The 16,103-nt window shown below is 46.9% G+C and overlaps 1 protein-coding gene across 1 annotated transcript; it reads left to right on the forward strand.

The window, feature by feature from the left end:
* Positions 1–14,912: 14,912 nt before the first annotated feature.
* LOC135004500 (palmitoyltransferase ZDHHC20-like) lies at positions 14,913–15,883 on the forward strand. Its single transcript, XM_063951830.1, has one exon. It carries the CDS (start codon positions 14,913–14,915, stop codon positions 15,795–15,797), a length of 885 nt encoding a protein of 294 aa, XP_063807900.1. The 3' UTR covers positions 15,798–15,883.
* Positions 15,884–16,103: the final 220 nt, after the last annotated feature.

Below are 16,103 nucleotides of genomic sequence, written 5' to 3' on the forward strand. Positions count from 1 at the left end.
GCCACCCACAAACGCCCTCTTCCTGTCAATCTCCTTGCGTTTGGATATTTTGCACCATCCCATCGCTGACCGGCGCTCCCTGTTGCTGCGGTCTGTCGTACCTGCGCATTGAGGTGCATACGCATGCGCAGTTCAGACCTGATCGTAGCCTGTGAGAAAACGCACAGCAGCAATCAGGTCTGAATTACCCCCAAGGTTCTGCATCGTACAAAAGCTATTTACACCAAGTTCTTACCTTGTTTCCTTGGATTTATCTTTTGTTGAACACAAATTTGTTAAGTTGCATTTACCGTATATAGTACTCGAGTATAAGCTACTCGAGTGAGTATTTAGGAGGGACACGGAGGGCACAGCGCGCGGCTCTCCTGTGTCCCTCCTGCGTCTCCGGCGGCAGCGGCGTGTGTGTGTGTTAAAGGAAGTGCACGAACCGGCACTTCCTTTAACACACACACGCCGCTGCCGCCAGAGATGCAGGAGGGACACAGGAGAGCCGCGCGCTGTGCCCTCCGTGTCCCTCCTTCAGAAGACAGCGCGGGAGCGACGGGACAGCGCGGGAACGACGGGACAGCGTGGGAGCGACGGAGGGTAAGTAACAAACTGGCACTGTGGGGCATATCTGGCACATCTGGCACTGTGTGGCATATCTGGCAGCATGAGGGCATATCTGGCACATCTGGCACTGTGGGGCATATCTGGCAGCATGAGGGCATATCTGGCAGCATGAGGGCATATCTGGCACTGTGGGGAATATCTGGCACATCTGGCACTGTGGGGCATATCTGGCAGCATGAGGGCATATCTGGCACTGTGGGGCATATCTGGCACATCTGGCATTGTGGGGCATATCTGGCGGGTGGTAGTCACGTGACCGCCGGTCGGCTGACCGACACTCACATGACCTCCTCCGTGAGCCCGACGGCTCACTATCCCGATGGTCGGCATGCCGACCAACAGGGACTATTTCCACTCGTGGGTGTCCACGACACCCATAGAGTGGGAATAGAACCCGTGGCGACCGCAGGTCGCCACCGAGCCCGCAGCGTGGCGAGCGCAGCGAGCCCGCAAGGGGCTTGCTGCACTCGCCCCTCCCCGCCGGGATCCCGGCGTCGGTATGCTGCCGGGATCCCGGCGTCGGTAAGGTGACCGGCGGTCAGGAGACCGCCGGTCACCCGTACTACCACCTATCTGGCAGCATGAGGGCATATCTGGCACTATGAGGGCTGTGTACGGCTAGAGCTGCATTTCCCACCCTAGGCTTATACTCGAGTCAATAAGTTTTCCCAGGTTTTTGTGGTAAAATTAGGTGCCTCGGCTTATATTCGGGTCGACTTATACTCGAGTATATACGGTACTTTATAAAATTAATAGTAATTTAACTTTTCTCTCAGAGTTACTTTCACTTTTTTCTGTTTATTCTGAACTAAAAGCCTCACAACATACTGTGCAGGCTGCATCTTATTCAAGTGTCATGTCTGCCCCTCCAAGGTGGATTTAGACCTCATGGGACACTAAAAAAGATACAGATTTGGGGTCCCCCTTCCTCAAACAATCAATTTTTCTATTTTTGGTCCTGATTTACGCCCCCCACATTAATTGTAGTTTTTCCTCCTTATATTCTATTACAGTACATTACTTTCCCCCTACACTGATTGCGCCATGTCCCCTCACCTCTAATTGCCATTATTACAACACTCACTTACTGCATACCTCCCAACTCTCCCGATTTTGGCGGGACAGGCCTGTTTTTCTGGGACTGTCCCGCTGTCCCACCCGCGGGTCGCAGTGTCCCGAGGGTGGGGAGGCAGTTGGGAGACCATCGTTCACTCGCTGCGCGGTGCGCAGACGCTGCACACATGCGCACAGCATCTGTTCATTGGGAGAGAGGAACGGGGGCATGCCGGCAGCTCACAGAGCGCTCTTCATGCCCCCCACAGCCGCGAAAACGGCGGCACTTCCACGAGGTCACAACCCCCTATTTTCAGGCGCGCGTCTTGTTCCTCCTCCCAACTTTCAAAAGTTAGGAGGTATGGTTACTGCATGTTAGATCAATGCTCCCCTCTGAATGTAGCAGGTGCCCCATTAGTACACCCTCACCCATTGCCTGCATTGTATATGAGTGACCCAGACTTACTGATTGTAGCAAGCTCCATCACCTAAAATACTCATTATTATCCCCCCTCACTCACTGACTGCATTTTATATCAGCATTTTATAATACCCATTATTACACCCCTAAGTTAGTGTGACTGTATTGATTATATATCAGTGTCCCACTGATTGTAGCAGGCAAGCCCCCATCGCCTGTACACAGGAGTACTTAAAATAGAGTATATTAGCATATTGATATATCCCCATCCACCCCACCCCCACCCTGATTGGAATCTGAAATAGGCAGATACTATACAAAATCAACAAAAATACTGTAATAAAGTACACTGGAAGAGGTTTTTCCTCTGTGCGCGTCTTGGCTCCTCTCTCTGCACGTGTGATGTCATACACACGGGTGCCATGATGGGTCACACACACAATACTGCAGGCGTGTGCTGGAGCCGGCACCCAACAGCTTTCTAATCACTGGCAGTCTGCCGGGAATTTTTAGCCAGCCCAATGCTGGGACATTTTTGACAGAGGTTGTGGTCTGTTGGAGATTCCCTTTATACAGCCTCATTGGCGGGCCCCCCTGAGACCCACAGGGCCCTAAGCAGCTGCCTTGGTTGCCTTTTGGTAAATCTACTGCTCACCCCTCCTAAGTCATTGTGTCACTGTGCATTATAACTCATGATTGTCCCACCAAGGTTAGAATTGGGTTGGGTATGAAATGCCAGCGGTCAGGAAGCCGACGTTCACATGACTGACAGAGGTATCCCGACAGTAAGAATCCCCACACCAGGATTTTAAGTATCTTACCCCTCTAACATCACCCACCTTAACCTTAACCCTCCGGGGGTGTTGGCTACAGCTAAGCCTCAGGGGGTGTCAGCTACGGCTACCCCTACAATTGGCTCATGGATTTACACCTCATAATATCGGCATTGCTATTCTGTGGTCTACAAAAAAGATTGGGTGTACCATATGGGAAAAGCAGAGAAGACTGTCTTAATGGAGAGGCCCTACCAAACCTGACATGTTTAATGGGGAGATGTATCAAGCTGTGGTGTGAGATACGTAAAGTACCAACCAGTCAGCTTCTGTCATTTTCCAGGCTGTGTTTGATAATGAGAGAAGCTGACTAGTTAGTACTTTCTCTCTTTACACTTGTAATTCCCATTTTGTGTAATGTACTATGCCAGGAGTGGCCAGACATTTCTGACATGGGATCTACGTTTTGTTCACTTTTTTACCGGTGATCTATCGGCGTCCATGCGTTGAAACTTGCCTGTTTCAACGCGTGTTTGATAATTTAGGAATGACGCCATCAAATAACAACACGAATAAGGACGCACACATTTAAAAATAGCATTAATAATGGTAACATTAAATAACAGCACCAAAAGTAATGTCCACATTACAAAAAAACTTTAATATTAATAAACACACCCCCTTGTGCAGAATACCACCCTCCCCCTCACCATGCTATACCCCCATATATGCAGAACAGCCCCATGTTCAATGCCCCCCCTCTGTGCAGATACTCTAAGCATATCCCCCTTCCCTTTCCCATTGCAGAACAACCTACTGTGCAACATACCCCACCCCCACCATGTGGAGAGTCCCCCTCTGTGTAATACCCCCCCCCGCCCCAATGCAGAACACCCACTCCCCCTCTGTGCATATCCCCCCCACTTGTGCAGATACTCCCATGTGCAGCGTACGCCCCCTCCCACTTCAGAACAGCCTGCTGTGCAACATACTGTAATCCACGCTGGCTGACTTTAGAGGCTCCCCGCTGGCTGTCTAGTTTCAGTAGCTTCCCGCTGGCTGGCTGGCTTCAGTGGCTTCCCGCTGGCTGTCTGTCTGGCTTCAGTGGCTTCCCGCTGGCTGGCTGGCTTCAGTGGCTGCCCGTTGGCTTGCTGGCTTGAGTGGCTCCCCGCTGGCTGGCTTTAGTGGCTTCCCGCTGGCTGGCTGGCTGCCTGGCTTGAGTGAGTCCCAACTGGGTGGCAGGCTTCAGCGGCTCCCCACTGGCTGGCTAGCTGGCTGGCTTCAGTGGCTCCCCACTGGCTGTCTGGCTTCAGTGGCTCCCCGCTGGCTGGCTTCAGTGGCTTCCCGCTGGCTGGCTGGCTTCAATGGCTCCCAGCTGGCTTCAGTGACTCCCCACTGGCTGGCTTCAGTGGCTCCCCGCTGGTTTCAGTGGCTCCACACTGGCTGGCTGGCTTGCTTCAGAGGCTGGCTGGCTTCCCGCTGTGATGCTATGCCTTCTCCCGAGTCCCGCTTCCCACCGCTGCTGACTGGATCTAACGGCGCACAGGCTCTTCACATCGTGGGTCGCAGGTGACATCATTACTGGGAACGCTGCACATCACCGGGAGGCGGCAAACGACTGAAGTTGGTCGCGATCTACCCGCAGGAACTCCGCGAGCTACCGGTAGATCGTGATCGAAGTTTTGGTCACCTCTGTACTATGCTGTTTGATCTTATATACCTGCCATTCCATATAATGCAATGGAATGCAGCTCTAATGGTGCCATTTATCGAGAATTGATTGTAGAATGTTGTCTTGGATTTATAAAACTATCACAGAAAGACCGCGTCGGGAACATAATGTGACCATAGCGGCATAAACGCACCGTCTGGGCTGATGCATCACCTTGGCCTGGAGGGGGTTAATGTTTTTGTGGTGGGAGGAACGTATAGAGAGGGCTGGGTGCCTATTGGCTGGATCATGGAGAGGGGGCTGGCCTGTCATGTATATAGGCAGCTGCCCGGTACTTCCTGCCTCTCTTCCAGATCTTTTTCGTGACCCGCCCTCCCACCCTGGGGACTTGGTTTTGTTCTGCAGCTGTGTTAATTGTGTCGGCTTTTGGTGGCCGGTTTCGGAACGGTTACTTAATTTTTAAATTATGAGTTCAAGGTTAGAAGTTTTGGGTGTACTTTTAGGAAAATTCATAGTCGTTTGAATTAGTTTACGGGCATCACTTTACCAAGTGGGGTCCATATAATTGGTATAAACATATGTGGACGGCGGGGCCGGTGGCCCAATTTTTTACCCCGTAGGGGCGGAGCGTACCTCCGTCCCTACAACTGTTGGTGGGCAGGGGTAGTGGCAGAAGGTTGACCCCTGTCCTTGGATTTTTGATTTTCAATGTTCGGGATGGAGGCAGGAGGCCGATCCAGGAACATCGGGGGCAGAAGGCTCCCTCACACACATGTTTTTTATTGCTTGCTTTTTTCCATATTATAATGTTTTTTCACCCATGTAACGTTTATCATGTTTAACCGTTCTTCTCCCCGCCACCTTAGTTAGAGAGGGAAGTCTGCATTTTAGTGTTAGTATTTAATAGGCCTTCCTCTCAGTCAGAAAATTAAAGCTGACCCCCTTTCACGCCAATTACAGTTGTGGTGTCTTTATTTTATAAGATAAGTTGCGTGAGTGGCGTGTGGATGCATCTGACGTGTGAGGTTTATGATATTTATTTTTTAGTTTACGTTATTCCATTTCTCAGTATAATTGTTCCTGTTTAACTTTCCTCAACCTTTAAATAATGTCTTTCTTGGACAGGTCGGTGAAAGAAGAACCCATTATAGCCATCACCACCAGCTTTAGAGAGCTTGCTTCATCCAGTGGAAAGAAATAAGGAGGCAATTACAAATACGTTATTGATCTGATTACGTCACCCTAGCTGTTACCATCTGTAGGAAATGTGATTTATCAGATGTGGCAAAGGCTTTGTGAATTAGTGTAAAACATATCAGGTCATCATAACTTAAGCCGGTCACTAAGGTTTATTTACTAACACTGAGCCTGATTCAGATTTGTAAGTAAAGCAAGAAAAAAAAAAGCAAGTAACTTTGTATCTGGAACAAACCATGTTGCAATGTCAGGGAGCAAATACATTTATAGTGTTTCTGTGAAGGGTAAAAACTGACTCCTTTATTTTTTTACATTGCAATTAGTCAGTTTGCACACACCCCACCCAAATCTAACTCTCTCTGCACATGTTACGTCTGCCCCACCTGCACTGCACATGGTTTTGCCCAGTTGCTTGGTTTTTTTGCTTTGCTTGCAAACATGAATCAGACCAAGGGCGTAGCTACCATAGGTGCAGGCAGTGCAGCTGCTATGGGGCCTAGAGCTGAGAAGGGCCCACCTTCCCTGTCAAAGTTTCATGTGTTACATACATTTTTCGCCATTGGGTGGTACGTAGGGGTCCTTTCAAAAAATTTCTTGGGGCCTGCAATATATCTAGGGCATTTTAATCTTATATAATATGAACCGGGGCACTGTAATGAGGCACAATATGAACGGGGAGCACTATATATCATAATGTGAATTGGGGGTACTGTGTGGCATAATGTGTACTGACAGCTCTGATATGTGACATAGGGTGAACTTAATCACTACTACGATTCATAAAAGAAACTAGGGCTCTAATTTGCGGCATAACATTAAATAAGGCTCTACTATGGTTCAGAAAATGAACTAGGGCACTATTATTATAGGGCATAAAATTAACAACTGCTGCAGAGAAGTGTCTCTCTAGTAGCATTGGGACGGGGGCCCCTTCAAAATGTTGCTATGGGGCGCACAAAGTTCTGGCTACACCCCTGAATCAGGCCCATTGTGCTTAAACGCTTTACACTAAACTACACCAACCAATCAGCAATCTTCACCTACCTACTGTAATGCAAGTTCTTTCTAGTGCCTGATTGTGTACTCGGTGTGGTTCGGTGCAAATTGTGCAAATAAACACAATATTGATATACTGGTGGTAATATTAATCCCGATCACCACAGCCCCACTCCCACCCTGCTGTAATACTTACCCGTTCCAGCGCTGCTGCCCTCTCTATCGCAACAGTGAGAGCCATTGTCCCTCTTAGCAGGTCACCATTTATTATATAGATGAGCCCATTTATTATAGGTATAATACAATTATTGGGGATGGGTGCTGGTGAAGGATGTGAAGAGAGGTTTGAAAGCCCCAGCAAAAGAAACCAGTACGCTTTATGCTCAGAAGCTTTCCTGAAGATTTTTTTGTCATATTGTCCTATTAAACTATACCAATGCCTAGTAAAATATTTCATCAAGGTGCCCATCTACTTAGCTGGAGCCTTGGGGTCTGCACGACGCAGCTATATGTACTGGTAGTCTGTCCTCTTACACCACCCCACTGAAAACCATAGTGGAGTGCAGGGCTGGTTTAAGGCTGGGGGGAGGGGGGGGGGCAATGGAGGTTGTGGGGGCCCCTAGTGCTAATATAACTGCCAAGGCCACTGCGTGGACGGAGCACGTGCACATCGGCGAGGGGAGTACTCATAAAGCAATGCTGCTCTCTGCAAAATACAGTGTATGGGGGCCCTGGGACGACCGCCCCTGTCGCCTCTCCCTTAATCCGGCTCTGGCAAAAGCAGCAATCATTAAACTGTGGTTTATGTTTGGTTCTCCCACTCCCATTCCCGACAATCTGAAAATTGGTTAGTTTCATTTATTTACTAGTTCGGTAAAAAGACTGCCTGTAGCTTAGTAGTCCCCAGGGATACAGGTAGGGGAAGTGGCACCTTAGTAGCACATATATTACCTTGGTGTTAGAACAGCTTTAAACTAGAGATGTTCTGTTGGGTTCTCCAGAAATCCAAATCCACCCAAATTCTATAACTCCAAATTGAACCAAAACCTGGTCGGGATCTCCCAAAGAGATCCTATGTGAACCGAGTTCCAATTCAGATCTTCCCACAGTTTGGAAGTCAGATTTTAAATTTGAAGTTTTGGTTATAAATTGGAAAACACTACATGATTTTAGCTATTTTTTATCATCAATGGACCTCGATTTTTAAACCGAACCGAAATCCAAATCCAAAACAAACACTTGAGGATGGTTTTGCAAAACCAAGCCCAAAACACAAATATGAACCAAGATCCAAAACCAAAACAAAGGGTACGGTAAACCAATAACCAAACTCTATTATAATTACAAAACTGATTATAATTGCTATTACAATGAAAATGCGGGTTCATAGGTCTCAGTTCTGTTACAGAATTGGTAAATGTACAATAAATATACTGGCCAAAATAGAGGGTAATTTGATCAGTGCAGTAATTAAGCATGATTATCTGAATGGTATGATATTCCGTGCATTAATGCGGCCAATTACATCATTCAAAAACAGCAGTGTCATTTTAACAACACATCTGGCTCAGCCATCCTGAAAGATTGTTGGAGCTCTGGCTAGTGTTCATCAGTTAATGGGGCTGTGGCCAGTATCCTAATCACGAGATGGTTGGGTCGCTTTATAAACTGTATACGGATCTTTAAATTGACAAGTTTTCATTAAACTCACTGTTAATTTAAATCACAAGCCCTTTCAGAAATCCCTGCTTATATTTTGGTGAGGAGCGAGACAGGCCAGCTATCTGAATCCGCTCCTGGCTCCCTTAGCCCTCAATTCAGCACCTATCACATCGGGGGGTACAGTATCAGCTTCTGAAATATTTTGTTCTGCTGTGAACATTCCAAAGACCTGATTGGATAATTAACGTGGTGCATCCTGGACAAGCAATAGATGAGAACGGATTACGGTGCAACCAGCCTTAGTCAAGCGCATCATAGCAATGACAAATGAAATTGTCAAAATCCAAGCAGTCCACGGATAAATGAGTAAGAAAGAATGCACATCTGATTTTCTTTGGCTCTCCTGTGAGATGAATGGATAAAAAAATAATTATCTTCAAACAGTCAGAAACCGGATTCCTTTATCTGGCACCTCCTCACGCTTTCAATAGCTTCTGCGTTTTTGGGGGTTTTTTTTAAATAAGATTTTGGAATACCATCCGCTCTCCCCAGACAGTTGCCCTTGGTCTCCACTTTTGGCAGCCAGATCTAGGAATTTCTGAGATATATCCCATCTTAAATCTTTCCTGCCTGAAATGAGCCATGACACACTATTATTTTGTTTTTGCGGTAGATTATTTGGATCACACTCATTACAGGGCTACATCTTACTTCTTCGCAGTACATATTTCACAGCGCTACGCAGCCAATGGGAGGTCAACAAGAAAGGTCATCGCACTGCTAACCGTGGTAGTGAAGCTAAATATTTGTGGGAGCTTTGAAAGAGTCAGCCAGGATTACAGCCGTACTCAGTGAAAAACAAATGAGTCTAACACTGCAGTTCATATAGAACCATAAATTATTTTCATAGACCACCAACGGGGCCCCTGTGATCTAGAATAGAACAGAGGGCGAAAGGAGGCGGTGGATGTGTGCTAATATATATTCACTACAGAAGATGCCATTATTTCACCACAGAACATTAATAGGACATGCACGATGTTCCAAAGCAGAAATTGCAATGAAGCACATATTTATTAAACGGAATATCATTGTAAAGCAGCCAATAATCTTTATCAGAGGGACATATGTTCTGAGCCTTGGAGAGACATAAACTACCAACCAATCAGCTCTCATTTTTCAAACACAGCCTGTGACACGGCAGTTTGGAGCTGACTGGCTGGTACGTTGGGGGACATTTACTAAGCAGTGATAAGAGCGGAGAAGTGAGCCAGTGGAGAAGTTGCCCATGGCAACCAATCAGCACTGAAGTAACATCTATAATTTGCATACTATAAAATTATACAGAGCTGCTGATTGGTTGATGGGGCAACATTTCCACTGGCTCACTTCTCCACTCTTATCACTGCTTAGTAAATGTCCCCCTTTATCTCTCTCCACTTTTCCTCTCTCCAAGGCTTAGTACATGTCCCCGAAAGATGTGCACGGTATCTAAAATTTAGGAATATGAGCCTGGCATTTTACTTTCATTCACATCACCCTCTTTTATGGGTAGACGTCTTGAGAATATTATGAGACTCTAAGTACCGGTCAGATTCTATCCTGTCCTTTGTACGGCCCTGTTCTAGGTCATACATTAGTGTAATATTTATTCATTGTACATTGTTCTACAACCCTTGAGCTACGTTATGGAATACCAGTGACCTATACTATAAGTGAAGGTTTGGGTTCGTCCATCGGTCAGGTTGCGTTAGGTCGAGCTTGTGAATTACAGAAAGTAGTGTAATGCTTAGTGGGTAATGTTCATTTTTTTTTTCCTTCTCTTAACCTTAAATTTTTATTGGTAATTACTCCCAGCAGCCTTCACATGAACAGTTCTACATCCCAATTGTGCGTTCCCAGATTAATCATGGGGCACCCAAAGGCGCACACACCATATCACCCACCCTCAGTATCGTGGACGTGAAGACAAAAGCACAAACAGCAACATAGTACTTTAAGCAATAGTTTAAATTGTCATAGTACAGCAAATGACACATAATAAAACAGGGTATACAGTAAGTAAATCCCTATACCAGTCTCATACTAGCCGACCCCGCGAGCTCCAATGTATAGTTGATTCTAGATCCAATGTATAGTTGATTCTAGACTTGTAAGACATGTAAGTCAGCAGTTGTGTGTCACCGTAACCCCGATATCTGCAGAAACACAGATGCACAAGACCTGCAGGGATTCCAGATGAAGGAAAAAGACATGCTGATTCTTGCAGTTCTTTAGTGGCACTGATTCTTCATTCAGTCAGGTGGGAGCTATAACCCTTGCTAGCGCTAACATTCTGCTCTCAAACACCAAGTTTCCATCTGGTCTCCAGACACAGACTGATGCCCAGTCTCTGGTTCCTCTAATAGGGTGGACATTTTCTCCTGGCTACCCAGTTGGAGATCCATGTTTCTCAGTGCTCAAATGTATGTCAGACACTGCCCATATTGGTTTCAGAACCCCTGCCCCATGTTGTTTGAAGACATCAGGTTCATACAGTGGATCTCCCAGAGCAGCCCAAGCCCTGTTGATGACAATAGTGAGGCCATTACGCATATGCCTGCCATAATGTGTAAAAGGGGGACTCTGTCTGCTGTAATGTGTAAAAGGGACTCTACCTGCCACAATGAGTAAAAGGGTACTCTACCTGCCACAATGAGTAAAAGGGTACTCTACCTGCCACAATGAGTAAAAGGGTATACTACACAACATAATGTGTAAAAGGAGCTCTACATGGTGTAATGTGTGTAAGTGGCGCCACTGTGCGGCGGAATTTTAATAATGGAGACTACTGTGCAGTGTAATATGACTTGGTATTATTTGTGGCCAAGCCCCTTCCTCATAAAGTCACACTCCTATATATCACTGGCCCTATTTAAATTGGAGGGGGGAGGGGGGGCACCGATGCTGTTTATTGCACACAGTGCTAAAATGTCTAGTTACGGCACTTCCTATCACCAGACGTACACCACCAAAATATACTTACCCATGCAAAAATTAGACATAACATAACAACTATAGTAAGATACTGGACATAACCACTAGCATTATACTGCTCATCCTGTGCTTCTGTGCCCAGGGCCTTAGAGAGCTATGCCGGGCCCCAGTAAAGGGGGATGGGGGGGGCGTGACTTAAAGGGTGACGCCCTTTACTATTAAAATATTATTACAATAATACAATTGCGGGGCCGCTTCGCTCTCCACGGGGGGGGGGGGGGCAATTGTAACACAAGGATGGCAGGGGGGTAAGGGGGGGCATCCGCTTCCTACCTTACTTTATCGAAGAGGCAGGACCCTCTTCGCTGGCCACTAGAGAGCAACAGAATAGGTATAATGGGGGGAGGGGGAGCAATCGGACCTGACCTTAATTTGTACCTGCTCCCCCCGCCTCTCTGCGCCACTGCCAATATAAATTCTGTTGTACCAGCCACGCCTCATAATACATCTAATTTAAGGGCCTGATGCAGAGTTGAATGAAAGGCGGCTGTAATTGCTCAAGTAGTGTGTGCCCGAATTAAAAGCCTATTTTCCTCTATATTCAGAGATGTACGCCTTTCTGTGAGTGCACCTCCCCTATCCAAACGTGGTTTGATAGATGTCATCATTATCTTCTTGCACTTGCACCAGCTCTACAGTATCTCTGGCACAAAAGATCCATCTGAAAACAGCCATATTTATGGGCCCCTATAACTCTGCATTGACAGCAGTTTCTGGGCCTTATTCAGAGTTGTTAGCAAACCAAAAAAGCACACAAATGGGCAAAACCAAGGTGCACTGCAGGGGGGGGGGGGGCAGATGTCACATGTGCAGAGAGATTAGATTTGGGTGGGATGTGTTCACACTGAACTCTAAATTTCACAGAAACACTATAACCCACCCAAATCTAAATCTCTCTGCACATGTTACATCTGCCACATCGGCAGTGCACATGGTTTTGCCCATTAGTGTACTTTTTTCATTTTTTAACAACTCTGAATAACCTCCTCTGTTAGCAAACACTGGTTCTGAGCTTAGCCTATGTGAGATCATCCCATTACAGCCCAGTTACGCTCCATCAGTCGCAAGTGACGTGCATTCAGTTTGCTTACAACACTGCATCGGCCCCTAAATCTTGACCCACCACTAAATTAAGTGATCTATGTACTTGGCCTTACAGAGAGATAAAGTAGAGACTGAGGGGCAGATGTATTAACCTGGAGAAGCCATGAGGAAGTGATAAACCAGTGATATGTGCAAGGTGATAAAGGCATCAGCCAATCAGATCCTAACTGTTAATTTACATATTGGAGCTGATTGGCTGGTGCCTTTATCACCTTGCACATATCACTGGTTTATCACTTCCTTATGCCTTCTCCAGGTTAATACATCTGCCCCTGAGAGAGATGAACTACCAACCAACCAGTATGTACTAAGCCTTGGAGGGGATGCAGTTATGTTCCCGATGGATGGGATCCCGGCGGTCGATATACCGACACCGTGATCTCGAAGGACGCCGCAAGCCCGGCGTCTAAATACCAATGCTGCTCGGGATACCGGCGTCACAATACCGACAACTGGAATCCCAAATGTCCATCCAGAGGGACGCGCTGGCATCCTGCCGCGCGGGGGGGGGGGATTTTAGGTTTAGGCAGGAGAAGGCGGATTAGGATTAGGGAGCAGGGCTAGGAAGGTTAGGGTTCTGTACCGGGGAGGGAGAGTTAGGCACATAAAAGGGAAGGTTAGGGTTAGGCACCAAGTGGTGAGGGTTAGGTTTAGGCAGCGGGGAAGGGAGGGTTAGGGTTTGGCACCACCGGGGAAGGTTAGGCACCCACAAGGGAGGGTTAGGTTTAAGGTAGGGGGCAGGGGAGGGTTAGGGTACTTTAGAAGGGGTTATCAGGATTCTGATGGACGGGTTGCTGTTGTCGGTAAATCATACTAAACCCCCTTGGAGAGAGATAAAGTAAACATAGATAAACTACCAGCCAATCAGCTCCTAGCTGCCATGTTACAGTCTGGGTTTGAAAAATGACAGTTAGGAGCTGATATATTGGCACTCTGTCTCTCTCCCCTTTATCTCTCTCCAAGGGGTAAATGTAATAGGGTGGGAGAAGCTGGAGGTGCGGGAGTTTGTGCAGGAATACCCGTATTTTTTTTATAAGGGTTGGTTTTGCCTTGTAAATGATTACCACTTTTCACACAATCTCCCAAACCTCGGGCATCTCGCACCCTATTACATTTACCCCCAAGTCTTAGCACAGAGACCCCTAAATCCCCAAACCAATCACCCACTCTACAAAATGCCATTCAGAAGCCTGAGGCCACCCCTTGTGCTGTAGACATAGAAACATCGAGGGGGAGATGTATCAATGTATAAAGTTGAGGTAAAGCGCAACTTGGGAATTATGCTGCCTGCGTCCGACACAGTATTAACCCAATGAACTCTAGCATTGTCTGATTATCAAGTCCATGTATCATTGTCTAGCATTATCTTCTGTGCTCTGGAAATCCAAGTGTAGCAAACCTCTGGCATTAACCACTTGCCTGGAATTGTCGCATGTGATGCGACCGGAGCCAGGAGTACGTTACCTGGCCAGATCACATGCAACACTGTTCCCTGAACGAATTTCCGCTGTCTTCCTGGATGTCTTGACATGATGCCAATACATTGGTTGCATAGTAGAGGGGTGGGGTGGGGGGGCTTAAAAAAAGGGGGGCTTTTTACACAGGGTTTCTAAAAAAATGTTTAACTTTTTTTTTTTTTTTTTTTTTTGCTACTAAGAAGGTTTGGGGGATACTATTATTAGGATTTAAGACCACTGTGGGGTCTATTGCCATTGGGGGGTGGGGACTGCCTATGGACACAGGAAGGGGGAGGGGTAAAAATATATATAATAATATAATATATTATACTATATTATTAAAAATACTTTTTCAACTTAATTAAGTGATTAAAAAAACTTAAATTTCTTAGCGGTTTTGTGGGGACAGGCATGATTAAGCATGATTGCGCTGATCCATAATCCTCTGGTTTACAAATGTACTGAAAATTCAACAACCCTAATTGCGCTTATTCATAATTCCTCTGGCATTAACCCTGACGGTGGGCAATAATTCAGTTACGAAGGCTCTGTCAGCCTCCAGACATTTGGCTCCATCAGTGAAAATTGCAAATAAATTGCAATATCGGCAATTGTATGAGGCAGTTTATGAATTGTAGCTAAATGGGTGGTTTACCTACTGTCATGTGACTGTAAGAGGCAATACGCAGGCCAATCCAAATGAACTAAGTGGCTTTGCAGCTGGTTTGGATGCTCAGAAGATCCATAAAGCAGGCTGCCCTGTAATCTGTATATAGTAGAACTCAGAGCTCCCATCCCTCCCCTGACTCTTCACATGCTGTAGACATGTGACCCACAATGAGGGCGTGGCCTGGGAGCATTTATCTGGTCACTAGGCCAAAGGATGACATTTGTTGCTTGGTCTTAGTGCCGGTAACTGCGTGCTCATCATGGAGCTGTCTTATGCGCGGCGATGCCGCAGGCGAGTGGCCCGTTGGATCCCGGTGGTCTTTATCACACTGGGAGCGTGCTGGGGCTACTACGCCTATGTGTTTGGGCTGTGTATAGCCACAGTCACATCACACACTGAAAGAGTCATCTACTTGGTGTTCTTTCACCCGCTCTTTGTAATGTCTCTGGTCTCCTATTGGACAACGTTATGTACAAGACCAGTAAAACCACCCAAAGAGTTTTGTTTATCGGAGGCTGACAAGGAGCTGTACAAGGAGCAGGAGACGCAGGAAGACAAGCAGCGTGTTCTCAGGGAAGCTGCTAGACACTTGCCCATCAGCACCATCCCAGAGATCAGATACTGTGAGAGATGTCAGCTGCTGAAGCCGGATCGGTGCCACCACTGTTCTACCTGTGATGTGTGTGTGCTGAAGCAGGATCATCACTGCCTGGCGCTGAATAACTGCGTGGGATATTCCAATTACAAGTCCTTCCTGCTGCTGATCATGTACTCCTTGCTGTCCTGCCTTTTCGTTTCTGGGACGACTCTCCGCTTCTTCATTCTAACGTGGACGGATGAGCCCCAGGTCACTGAAAGAACTAGTGACATCCGCGTCCTGTTCTGTCTATCTACAGCGTTTTCCATCTTATTGCTGATGTTGTTCATCTGTCACTGCTGTCTCTTAGTGAGGAACAGGACGACGATAGAATTCCGCTATGGAGATGCCTCCTCTGGAGGAGATGGCCGTCCTCTTGGATTCAAGAACTTCCAAGATGTATTTGGGCAAGAAAAGAGATATTGGCTACTACCTGTAGACACAAGCCAGGGAGACGGATATTCTCGGCCATCTCTCCCTGATGATCCAGAGAAATATGCAGAGTAGAGCTGGCCTCACCTCTCTGGAGCTGCTGCACCTGGTCTCTCCCTACATAGAGAAGGATGACACCTACCTACAGAGATCCACACCTGCAGAACCATGCCTGGGGGTGACCCTGCCCTTCCTGGCTACTGGACGGCCCCTGGCACACCTCGAGTTCAGCACCCTCATCTCACCGCAGGTCTATCAGAGACAGCAGTACAGATCTGAGACACATCAGAGGAGGGGGTTACACTGCTGACTTTCCATTTGGTGATTGGACTTGATATAAGGGACGGAGGTGCAGTAGAAATAAATATCATGAGAAAGAGA

The sequence above is a fragment of the Pseudophryne corroboree genome, chromosome 1 (genome assembly GCF_028390025.1).
Source record: "Pseudophryne corroboree isolate aPseCor3 chromosome 1, aPseCor3.hap2, whole genome shotgun sequence".
Taxonomy (NCBI): Eukaryota; Metazoa; Chordata; class Amphibia; order Anura; family Myobatrachidae; genus Pseudophryne; species Pseudophryne corroboree.

Excerpts from the sequence above, each read along its gene's own strand:
- LOC135004500 (XM_063951830.1), top strand. The coding sequence starts at position 14,913 with ATGGAGCTGTCTTATGCGCGGCGATGCCGCAGGCGAGTGGCCCGTTGG.